This window comes from Quercus lobata, chromosome 4, assembly GCF_001633185.2.
Source record: "Quercus lobata isolate SW786 chromosome 4, ValleyOak3.0 Primary Assembly, whole genome shotgun sequence".
Lineage (NCBI taxonomy): Eukaryota > Viridiplantae > Streptophyta > Magnoliopsida > Fagales > Fagaceae > Quercus > Quercus lobata.
The window spans coordinates 23,293,807-23,306,742 of NC_044907.1; the positions used below are offsets into that span (position 1 = coordinate 23,293,807).

At 30.7% G+C, this 12,936-nt stretch overlaps 1 protein-coding gene and 1 long non-coding RNA gene across 2 annotated transcripts; one reads left to right on the forward strand and one right to left on the reverse strand.

Moving 5' to 3' along the window:
• Positions 1 to 201: 201 nt before the first annotated feature.
• LOC115984095 lies at positions 202 to 1,931 on the forward strand. Its single transcript, XR_004090363.1, has 5 exons — positions 202 to 261; positions 410 to 494; positions 752 to 805; positions 950 to 1,011; positions 1,864 to 1,931. It is a non-coding gene; the product is annotated as an uncharacterized LOC115984095 (long non-coding RNA).
• Positions 1,932 to 6,741: 4,810 nt separating this feature from the next.
• Positions 6,742 to 12,629, reverse strand: LOC115984359. Its single transcript, XM_031107365.1, has 7 exons — positions 12,412 to 12,629; positions 10,354 to 10,440; positions 9,447 to 9,644; positions 8,017 to 8,181; positions 7,582 to 7,638; positions 7,307 to 7,453; positions 6,742 to 7,145 (listed from the first exon to the last, which is right to left on the reverse strand). The coding sequence occupies exons 1-7, from the start codon at positions 12,565 to 12,567 to the stop codon at positions 6,774 to 6,776; spliced, it is 1,182 nt and encodes a 393-aa protein (XP_030963225.1). The 5' UTR covers positions 12,568 to 12,629; the 3' UTR covers positions 6,742 to 6,773.
• Between the last annotated feature and the right edge of the window lie 307 nt (positions 12,630 to 12,936).

Sequence of the window (12,936 nt, forward strand, 5' to 3'; positions counted from 1 at the left end):
TAGTAGCCTTATCTTTTCCACTCTCTTTAAAAGTCATGCTAAATGCATTTTGGTTTTGATCTTTGGTTTAGTTTGTTATTTGTTACAGATTTGTGAAATGCAAATTCCTGTTGTATCCTTTGTAATTTATAATTGTTCCTCTGTAATTTATAATTGTTCATGTATTGTGGCAGATACCATTCCATGTTTTTGAGACAGCAAGGAAAAGACAACCTAGAAAGATTTTATGAGACCTTCCATGGAGCCAATATCAGTGCTCAGGTGAGTGTTTTTGTCTTGATAGAATCTCTGCAGGTTCACCTTTGTGTTGAAAGTACCATTTGTGTTTCTCTCTTTTTTCTCCCTCATTTAGGCATTGTTTTTCTTATACATTTAAGTGACAGTGGATGATTAACAACACTTTTGATAGTATCTGGTAACTGTAGATATAATAAGAGGATACCTACATAAAACATTATCTACAACAGTGGTGTTCATAGTCGAAAGTGATAAAGGTATGATTCAGTCTTAGTCTTTCTTTTTATGTTATCTAGATAATAAAATTAAATGTTTGTCTTTTTGTTTTTTCATGCATTTAAAAGGCCACATACTTGAATCTACTTCGGCATGATATTATATATATATATATATATATATATATGTATGTATGTATGTATGTATGTACTTTTTTTTCCTTACAAATAGCTCTGTTAAGTGCCTAATCTTAAATAAAAATAATGTGAATAACTAAACTCATGTTCAATCACTTCAGGTGTTGGATGACAGTGTGATTTGCACACAAGCGTGAAAACAACTTGGATCTTGGGTACAATCATTTTCTCTTTGCATCCACTTAATTAACTAATTAGATAAAATAGTTATGAAAATCACAATTTCCTCTTATTCCATTGTCTAATTTTTGTTGTTTGAGCATTTAATTCCTGATTTTTTTTTTAATAATCCTTAATAGGTTGTTGCTGTTGCACTAAAGTGTGAAACAACCTAGGCACAATTTGACAACATGGCCACCAGGTAATGCCTTAGGCCGTGTAATATCTAATATTATCATTTTCATCATTTGCTATTTCCTCTATTATAGTGAATTGAAAAATTACATGAGTCTGCCATTGTCTTCCTTGGTTCCCTCATCTTCTCGATTGGCAAAAGATAATGATTTTGCATTTATTAGAATATTAAATCTACACTTTCAAATTTAACTTTCTATTAAGCACTATTCACCCCAGTTTGGATGTTATACTTATTTCTCATTTTCTTCAATGTCCTTGCAATGAATTAATTATTGCTCCTTTTTTTTTCCCTCTAATCTAGGTGCTCCTAGAACTCTTTTTGGTCTAAATTTCTACACAGATCTACCAATTTGGTATGTCAAGACTTCATTTACACATTCTTCCTTTTTTATCTAAATTTTAATAACTATTACATGAGATAGAAAATGCTTTGCTTGATTGTGGAGCTTGGGTGATTTAGATATTGTCAAAAAGGCAATTGAAAGGCTTGAGTTCTTTGTTATGAAAACTAACAAACAACCCAAATACCATCTAGAGTCACAAAACTAACAAACCAGATAACACTGACCATAAAACATCTTTATGTTCTTTAACTATCAACTTAAGAATAAAAATTCTGATGATAAGCCTAGGAAATTAAATTATGAAAATAAGTTAAAAAAAAATTCACAATGGACTGTTTAGGCAGCACACTAGGAAGGTCTAATTGCACTAGAAGGAGGCCAGTAATAAAATTTTCAATTGTACTCCACCTTAGTTTTGACAATTTAACCTTCCATTATTGTATTGATAATTGCAATTTGGATAGCCAATTTTTTATCAATAATATAATTTAACGTGAATTGGCGCATTGTAGATCCAGAAGGTATCCCAAATGCCTAAAAGTTGCTAAGGATGGGATAAAGAGAAATCTCATGGCATCCAGGAAAAAAGAAAACATTATTGGAAATTTTTAGTTTAAATTATTTGGTTTATGACATTGTCTATAACTATTTTATGTGGTTTATTACATTGTCAAGAACTATTTTATGTATTTTATGATTTCTGAATATTGAAAAGGTAATCTGAAAAATCAATATATTCATATTAGTTTAATGGATCACATGACCTATGAGCAAGGTTTTAGTAAATTCACTAATAAGCTTGTGTAATATTTGATAGCGTGCGCATCCTTTATTACTGGTTTTGGTATACTAAACTTTGGCTGAAACAAAAAGACTTAGGTTATGCAACACAACAAAGGTTCACTATTATATGCTTGAAAAAAATTGATGATTATTGAATTTTTTTTTATGGGTGATTATTAAAGCTTAATTTTGCTCACCAGAGGGCTTAGATATAGTCAACTAATTTTGATAATTTCATTTTCCTAACCTTTTGTATATTTTTTTACTTGCTTAAATTGCATGACATGTGTTCAAAATATTTTTCATTGCATACAAAAAATGATTGAAATTCAGTTGGATCTCAATTAGTTGAACCAACTAATAACCACTTATTTTTTTAAGAGGTATTTTTTTTTTACCCTATCCCTTCAACATTTACGTAATTTAGTTGTCTACATATTATTGGATGAAAATGGTCTTAGTCAATGGATTATGAAATTTTAGAGAATGTTTAGGATGTCAACCGATTAATAGCTAAAAAAAGGTAAAATAATAATAATTAAATTTTATGTACGGATTTAATCTTTTGAAGGATTGAGAAGAATTATCAAAGAAACAAGATAATGAAATTACTTTCGTGGTGTACATATGTAATGTGAAAATATTTTTTAATCTTTTTAAGTACATTCTCATATTTTATTATAAAATATAATTACCCATTTGCCTATCAAAAATCATGTATATTCAATTAAAAAGTCTAAAAACACATTATTATCATTTATTGTAATTTAATATGATCCTATGAATCTTTAAAAATCATTTTATTATAAATAGGGAATGAAATATTAGAACACTATTTCAAACCAAAAAGAAAAATATGAATACTTTACAAAATCTTCCAAATGACATGTTGGTGGAAATATTTTCAGAGGTGGGAAATGATTCAGCAACACTATAATTGGGAAATATCAAGTTAAGGTATAACAAAACAAATTTTTCAGTGTATATATACTAATTATTTCCCTCTAAATAAGTTATGAAATCTATTAATTCAATTCTTTCCTTTTTCTTAATCAGATGCAAAAGCTTCAACAAATTAACAAAAAACAGATTAGTACTCCAAAGAATTGGACTCACTCCATGTTTCAGTCACCCAACCCTACTAGATAACAACGCAAAAAAATTGATATTTTTCATGTTATGAAGCAAAGAATCCCCATGCACTACTCATAGTGGGTACAAAAAAATACTTCTTGAGTGAAGAAGTCGTTGAAGGAAAAATATTGATTGAACAAGCTGTTGCATGTGGTGATTTTATTGCAACATATATTCATGGAGTCATGCTGCTTTGTGAATCGAATCCTAAAGGCATAAGTAACCTTTTGAAAGTTTTGAATGATGAACATAGAAATCATAAGCTTCTAAAATGCCAAAGAATACTTCGACTACTTGTTGCAAGAACCGCCATGTATCAAAGTCCAAACTTTCAAGCTTGCCAAAAATCTAAAATGGAACATTGGAACCGTGATGAACCATATCCTTATGGTTATGAAGAATTTGTGGTTACGTGCAAGAGATGCTTGATTGACCTTGAAATGTTTAAGTTGGTGAATAGGTTTATTTAAGTTTGACAAATATATATATATATATATATATATATATTAATGTCCCTTTATATATTTTTAATAGTAAAATGCAATATTCTCTTCTTCTTTTTTTCATTGTAGCATCACTTAAATAATAAAATGCAATATATTTTTTTTTTCCATTGTTTTATCTAATTCTATCCTCCATGTGATAAACCCAAAAAAACAAAAAAAATTGACCAACATTATAACTACAATTAACCATTCTCGTGCGGTAGCACGAGTTACATACTAGTTTTTATAATATGCTTCCTACCAAAAAGACAAATATTTAGAAAATGCTCATTTGCTGTTATCTCATTCCCAGGCATTGTATGTATGCGTTGTTATTAATAATATCTCATAACACTCCTATCTCTCTCTCTTTTTTTTTTTAAAAAAAAAAAAGAAAAAAAAGAAAACCTTTGAACGGGCTAGTTGAAATAATTATTACATCATCACAGTTTGACTTTCGATTAAAGCTCAAAGAAAATTCAATTAGAATTCTTAGTTAGTGTTCAATTTTATGCCATGTGTCTCTATTTTCTTCTTAAAATCCAATTAGAATTTCAATTAGTGTCCAATGTGGTGTCATGTGTCTCTAATTTCTTCTTAATTTTGATGCCTAATGAGTTATTCAACACAAAATACGAGGAGCTAATTTTTTTTTAATCTTAATGCACGAATTAATGCCATTTGAGAACAGAGGGGTCCCACATATTAAAATATAAGGAATTTGTGGTCATTTATTGGAGTTTGTGGTCTTAATATAATTCTATTATTCACGAAGGAAGCTTACATGAGTCGGTAGTGTTTTTGAATTCAATTTAATAATTCTCCTAACAATTATCTTTACCTATTATTATGCTTTTAGTTTGAATTTTTTATTATTGTATAATTTTGGATCGGGCTTGTATGAAATAGCATATTGTATATTGAATACTTAAAGAGCGTAAGGTTATTATGAGGGGTATGAGGTGGAGGATTGGTGATGGGATATATATGAAGATAGATGGCTACCAGCTACTGAACATGGCAGGGTCATCTCTCCCATTTCAGACATCAGTTCAGATGCCTTGGTGTCCACTTTGATTGATCATGATCTGTGCAGCTGGAGAGAGGCAGAGATTGACAGATTATTTTTGCTTATTGAAGCTTCTATTATTAAAGCTATTCCCTTAAGCTTCTATTATTAAAGCTATTCCCTTAAGCTTCTCTAACAGGTGTGACGCAATTTTCTGGCCGAGAAACCATGATGGGGTCTACTCCGTCAGGTCCGGATATAAGTTGCTCATGGAGATGGGAGTGTGTGAATGGAGCAGCACCTAGCTCTTCTTCTATGGGAGTGATGAAGAGCACATGGAACGGAATTTGGAAGTTGGAGGTCCCAAAAAATTTGTATGGTAGGTGTCTTTTGCCGAATAAATTTGTTGCTACTAACTCTGTTTCTAGTTTTTTAGATATTATCCAGGTTGCACAACAGGACAGGTCTTGCTTTGCTTTGTTTGCATGGACGACTTCACTGATCTGGATGCGAAGAAACAAACTCCGATTAGAGGAAGACACTGTTCCATTGGCAAAGATTAGTTCCATGGCTTGCAAAGGACTTCAGGAATACCAACAACGTCTGCGTCCTATCCACACCAAGATCCCAGGCACAGTGAGGTCAGTCAGATGGCGTCCTCCACCAACAGGTCTGCTTAAAGTTAATTTTGATGGGGCACTCTTTGCTGAAGAAGTACACGACTGGTCTTGATATTATAATCTGTAATGATGACGGATTGGTTATGGCTGCTTTAACACAACAGATTCCAAAACCTACTTCGGTAGAGATGGTGGAAGTGTTAACAGTGCACCGAGCTCTTTGGTTTGCAAAGGAGTTGGGTTTTCAAAGCTTGATAGTTGAAAGCAATTCAGAAGTCATTATTAACTTGATCAATGGTGGCAATATGACTCAATCTGAGTTTGGGCATATCTTACCAAAACATTTCTTTTCTTTGTTCTTTTTTTAGTTATGTATCCTTTTGCCATGTTAAGAGGCAAGGTAATTGTGTGGCTCATAGATTTGCTAGACGAGCTGTAACGAGTCCATTGGATGTTTGGATGGAGTCTATTCCTCCAGACATGATTGATGCTTACAATTTTGACCTTCGTTTTATTACTTAATATTACTCCCTATTGATAGGGGTTTCTCAAAAAAAAAAAAATTACTCTGCTTAATTTTGGACTGTGTTTATATGCAGTTGTAAATCAAAAGTTTGTTCTCATAATATTGGACTTAGGGGGTTGGTGATGGTTAAAACTAGCATATGAAAAAAAGAAAAAAGAAAAAAAGAAAAAAAAGAGAGATTGGAAATCCCAAATAATTAGACAATATTTAAGTTAATTGGTTTTAAATAAAAAATGGACAAAATTTAATTACAAAATTCGTTGTAATCTAAGGCTACAACTTTACTCAATATTATAAACATTATTACATATTTTGAAATTCTATCGAATTGTATGTTTTTTATGTTCTTAATACATATGTTAATTTTTGTGTCAATTGGATATTATTTACTATATGATCTATAAGCTTTTATTTTATGCATAATTTTAAACTACAGAAATTTGCAATTTAAACAATTTATTATGACATAGCTATTGGTTTTTAATTTTCTAGAAATTTTACAAGTATGAAGGATATAAGAAAAACATGCAATCTAATATTAGCAAATTTGTAAAAATTCACTTCAAATATAAAGATATTGAGTAAGGTTGTAGCCTTAAGTTACAACTAATTTTGTAGCTAAATTTTGCAATAAAAAAAAATACATTGAACTTAATTACTAGGAACCAATACCTAGAACGTCAATCTCAATTAAGTGCAATCATTTTTATAAGTTTCATATTTTCCTTTTAATGTCATTCATTTTTGGTTAAAAACTCTATCAATTATGTTTTGTCTCTTAGTGGAATTGTTGGCATGATTTATTTTTAAAAACAGAGTTCTCTAAATTCAAATACTATTTATTAAAACTTAATAATTAAATATTTTAACTGCCACATTTTCCACCTGGGCCACCAAAATCGAAGGTGTATCCCAGGTTCCCACGATATACAGGATCCCTTACGCTATAATGGCTAGGACAATCAATAATTTTCTCATAATTATCACCATGAGGCCCATCTTCGATTCCTAAATTATTTGTATATTGAGCAAATCTAATATAACATGAATGCTCATACTTGCGGTCTGGAAATACTCCAGATCCCATGGGTGGGCTAACTCCAGTTGGGGGATTAGGAGTGACAACGACACCTCCCCAACCAACAATTTGAGGATTAGCGAAATTGTTAAATATCTTTGCTGGATAATATCCAATATTAATACCATCGTATGATACCCACCAACTGCCAAAAAGATCCTGTCACATTAAAGACCAAGAGCATATGATCAAATTCACAAAACTATATGAACCTTTTCAACTTTGTTTCAAATTTTGAATCTATGGAACCATATACATATAAGGTTAATATTACAAAATTGAATATTATGCAATTATAATTAACAATATAATAGATTTACCTTAAAAATAGAGACTGCAATCTCAAAATGAGGACCGTAAGGAATGGATACATTAGTTATAGGTGCCCCGGGATAAACTCTTCTGTCAATTTGCACAAAACCTGGGCAATTAAGATTCAAGCAGCCTGTCGTTTTAGAACCGTCAGTCTGTAATTTTTGAAGGTATTGTTAGTATCCAAAAGAAACAAACTTTCATGCATACCCAACAAGTAACACTACGTAAAATTTTCAAGCAGATTTTTAAATGACTAAAAAAAGAAGTATAGAAAACTTACTGTCCAATGTGTAAAAAAAATAGAATACTTAGCACCACCGTATATTGTTGGAGAAACCTATTTGAATCAAGCAGCACAAAAATTATTCTTTGTGAAAAATCTAGCTATGTTGTTCCATTTGTATATAATTATCAATTTTCTTGATAAACGTTATCCTTTACCAATTCATTTCACTCATTTTTTATTATTATAAATATTAGAATTTGAACCCTTTGTAACCAACAACATAATTAAATTTTTGGTCATAATATCCTAGCCAATGGTAAAATGATCGTTTCCTCAATATGAGTTACATCTTATTCATGAAAGAATAAAGGCCAGAGTTTTCATTGTTGAAAATGGCCATCGTTTGTTGCAGTTTATGTTTGGAAAATTTTACCTAGATCAATAAGTATAAATTTTCAAATAAAAAAATAAGTATAAATTTTAAAATACCATCCATCCCGTATTGATAGCATTCGTTTTATATTCTTCGCCATTAATGATCTGTATTGCTGCATAGCTGTCTCCCTGCTTAACATTAGGATTATAGACAGCGATGTTTCCTTGAACTCTAGTGTAGCTACGACCTGGTAAGTATCGCATTTGGATCATTGCACCCTGTACAATGAAAGTTATGAAAGTCAAGAACTACTTTATGAAACTCTTGTTTAACAACATTCCAAATTAAAGAAATAAAATATATTGTAAGAAAATGTCATAATTTTTTTTAAGGGGTTGTAAGTTGTAAGAACTCAAACAAAGTGTTCAAACATAGTTTTTTACTTTGTTATGGGATGACCTAAACTTGAGCATTTAGAAAAAGCTTATGCTTCGTCTATTAATTCTTTGAACAAGCCTACCTTTTTGACAATCTTCATTAATTTAGTTAATAGTACCGAATTAATTTAATTTAATTTTTACATAACAAATCTTTGTATCTACCTTTCTTTGTACATATTAGCTATCAAGTACTATAATTATTCAATTTTTTGGGTTTGGTTTGGTGTTTTATATTTAGAAAAACAACAAAAGATTGTTTTGAGAATTTTATTCTCTAAATTAATTTTCTTTTAGTGTTTTTCTCCCTCCAATTTTTTTTTTTTTTGGAAATATCTTTGTTGGAGTCAAAAACTCAAGAGAGAAGAACAATCTAAATGTAATTAATCGACACAACTAATTTGTAAGAGACAAAAAGGTAATCCAAAATGGGAAGAATTAACAGATGTACTTAGGGATTAAGATGAACTATCTGGTTGTATTTGACTAAAAATGGCTTTCGCCAAGTTATACAATGATCTTTGTATTGTTACCAAACTCTCTCTCTATTTCTCTCTCTTTCTTCTCCAAAAATTAAGATCCCCTTCTACCATGGGAAGGTCCCTTTTTATTCCCTTAGCTCCCCCTTCTCCAGTTTTGCATCATCTTGCTAGATGTTAGAGGATATTTGTCCCATCAGACTCCTCTCCCTAATTTTTTATCATTAAAATAGACTTTTGGGGAATTTTCATTATTCAGGTTGGTCATTAATCATTGACCAAAATATTCAAAATTGAAAGCAACTCAAGGTTGTTTAAAACAAGAATTAATTGTGCATCTTTTCACAAATTTGCTTTAAATTGACATAATTAAATCTAAAAATATTAGGTTTAGGGATCACAAACTCCAAACTCCAAACCCCAAATATTAGGTTTTAGTATTGTTTAAGATTAGCTAATCAAACTCCAAACTTCATTTCAAACTTGTTTCATTTAATTTATGCACAATTTTCACAAATCTTATTACAATGCTATATTTTTGTGAAAATAATCACATGTAGTTTATACTTATACCAAGTATGGCTATCATTTCATCTTGTATCCTAAAATATATAACAAATAACTTACATAAACACCGCGAGAGTCTGCTGTTTGAGGATAAATGTTATTTGACATTGACCTGATTGCTATGAGGTCTTCTTTTGTTGTCCTACGAACAGGGACAGTTCCTAACAGACAAGCATCTTTCATTAAACCAATCAATGAATGTTTATTTCGTGAGAGACCTGCATTCTTTATTCTTCTTAGTGCAAAACGAGGTCTTTCCTGAAGAAGAAAAAATCAAATTAAACCAAAATTTCAAAATTTTCTTTTCAAACTTAATTACAGTCTTGTGGTAATTACATCCTTTATGTTGTCTCATATTTGTAGTTCAAACCTCACTTCCTATTCCATCACTATCCACTTATTGAACCAAAAAAAAAAAAACCAACAACAATAACAAGAAGTCTTAGTCCTAAAACTTTGGGCTCAATTATGAACTCTCAACAAGTTAAAAAAGAATTAGTCAAAATATGTTCTTTTTTGTCATTCTATTATATCTAAATCATTCCATGTCTATAATAGATATTGACTTATATTGATAGGTCCTTCGTTATTACATTTACTTACACAAACAAATGTAAGCATATAAACTTACAAAAGTGAATGATTCATAGGGACCATTGTTGTTAAGGATACCAAAGTTGGCCATTTCTTGCTATAGTTAGAATGTACGTAGCCCAATTCTAATTCAAAAATGTTTTTCTGCATGATTGATTTGCTTAATTAATCCTTCAGATGATAAGCCCTAGTAAAATATAAATTTGTTAACATCAGAGGCATGGGTGACATTGTAATCATTATGATATTTTACTGTTCAGAATTGATAAACTACTACAATTTTTGAAGCAACCAGAAAAATAAGAAAAAATATTGATTAATGCTATATATAAAGGAATAAAATAATAAATAGTTTCAATCAATGCTCAAGTACCTGGATCTTGTGATCTTTCAACAAAGGATGGTCAAAAGCCAATTGTTTATTGATATCGACACAGTCAACAATAGATCCAAACTCCGTCTATAAGTTCAAAGATAAACAAGCTCTCTTATAACATGAAAACAAGTTCTATAATGCAAGAAAAACAAGTTCTCTTATAACATGAAAACAAGTTCTATAACATGTTATATATGAAAGTAAAACAAATTAAAATAAACATTAATAATAAGAGTTCCATGATTTAGACAGTGTGTATGTTTGGATACAGCTTATTTTGCTGAAAACTGAAAACAATAAAAAAAAAAAATTTACTGTTTGGCACAGTTCATTAGCCTAAATACACTGTTCATGGCCAATGAATAGTGCATAACACGCTAGTTAAAAAAAAAAAAAAAAAAAAAAAAAAGGCCTGAAACGCTGACGCGCAATACAAATAGACTTATATCTAAAAATTATGATAATTGTGAACATCAAGAAAGATAATTGAGAAGGCAAAAAAAATATCAGTTTTAATATTACTAGACTTTTCTCCTAGCTAGCTTTTAAGGTTTTAAAGTCAATGCAAAGATATGTGGTACTTAGATTTGGTCTCATCTTAGGAATTTTTTTTTTTTTTTTTGAAATCCCTATGTCTATGATAAATGTTTCATTAGGATAAAAAAAAAATTGAATAATTATGTTAGAATAATAAAATTATAACATTTAAGAATTTGGAAACAACAAACTTTATAACTTTAACCCTTTTTTTTTGTGTCCGTTTGCGAACATATTATTTAGCTTTTTGTTAAATATATGCAAATGTATACTTGTACTCTGAAAATTTATAAAAATAAGTAAGAAAAAATAAGATTTTAAAAAGTTATACACATAAAATAAAAAAAAATAAAAAAATAAAAAAAAAGCTTATAAGCCCAAACACAAACAAATTTATTTCCTTAAAGGGTACCAAGATGAAAAATCTTCAATGTAAGGAACCAAAATGAAAAAACCACAAAGTTTAAGGGCCAAACACATATTTCAGTCAAAATTAAATATAAATTCACTCATTTCATTAAATCTCAATTCTTCCGATTAAATCAATGTTAGTTATTAATCTCATAATTTTTTTTTCTCTTTTTTGTCTTTCAATCTTTTCCCCCTTACAATAAAGAGGAAGTGGAAATCAAACTCAAAATTTTCTTTTTTGGGAAAATTGGACAATAACACTTAATCTTAATACTATTGAGCATTTTATCTTACTTAAATGAACAATCAATTGATAATAGTAAATAACAATAATTAGAAAATATAATTTCTAAATGGAATGTTCAAATATCATTGCATTGAATATGCTTGAAGTATTATAGTATTACAACATAGGGTTGTCCATGGGTTGGTCTAGGTCGCATTTGAGCTCAACCCCAACCCGTCCCGACCAAGTTGTGTGGTAGATTGAAGGACTTGTTGCTGGCCGAGAGAATGAATGGGTTAGATTGGCCACGGGTCAAGTTGGTTTCATTCGAAATCGAGAGAGCTAGGGGAGATATAAAAATAAATAAATAAATAAAATTTGTTGGTTCTTCATCAGAATCTCACGATCTCCACTAGATCTGGTAAAGATCTTACCAGATCGATTGAGATCTCCTCAAATCTGGAGGAGATCTTGGCTCTATTAACAAAAAATCTCCTTAGATCTGGAGGAGATCTCATTGAATCGATTGAGATCTCCCCAAAAATTCAATTATGATGCCGAAAATCACATGGATTTGGGAAAGGTAAGGTCATTGTCAATGGTGGAGATGAGATTAGAGAGGAGATCAAAGCAGAGGAAGTTGGGTTCATCGGGTGGGTCAGGTTTGTCGGTTTCTCAAAATTTCAAATCGAAACCCAAACTAATCTTATCAGTTTCTATCATCGACGTCCCATAGTGGAATGAGCCATTGCTTGAATCAGGCGGTTTTCAGATCAGATGGCTTTGGATTGGGTAGGTTGGTTGGTTTGGATGGGTAGTGGACAGCCTTATTACAACATATAAAAATTCAAAACAAACATGAGTTTGAGTTAGTCTAAAACCTGAATGCTTTTAACAGGAGGTTTGTTTATGAGCTTTAGTTGTCTTTCTAACTCCAATTCCTCTTCTTTGGATGCAATTCGAGTTCCATTCACCTGATAGCTACTTGCCAAACATAGACACAAAACTACAATTAGGATCATTCTTTCAAAATCCATTGTCTCACTAATTTGATGTAAGTATGTTGGATTACTATATTTGGGGCTATTTATAGAGGAGTGGTGGTGAGGTGAAGATAAGTACAAGGTGCTGTCCAGTGCAAATGTGACTCATGTGAGCAAGCCAGCAGGGCCTGTACTATCATCCTATGGCTAACTTGTAAAGCAAAAAACGTGTCTTAAGCATAAAAGGGTCCTAGCAAAAAAACGTGTCCCATGATGGGACTCCCAACAATGAAATAAACTAAAAAATATATATAATTTAAGTTAAATAAATAAAAGACTCTGAGTCTTCATTTTCGGAAAGACAGATAAGGGAAGAGTTGTAGAAGATTACCTTTGGTAGAAAAAATTCAAGCTAGACTGACT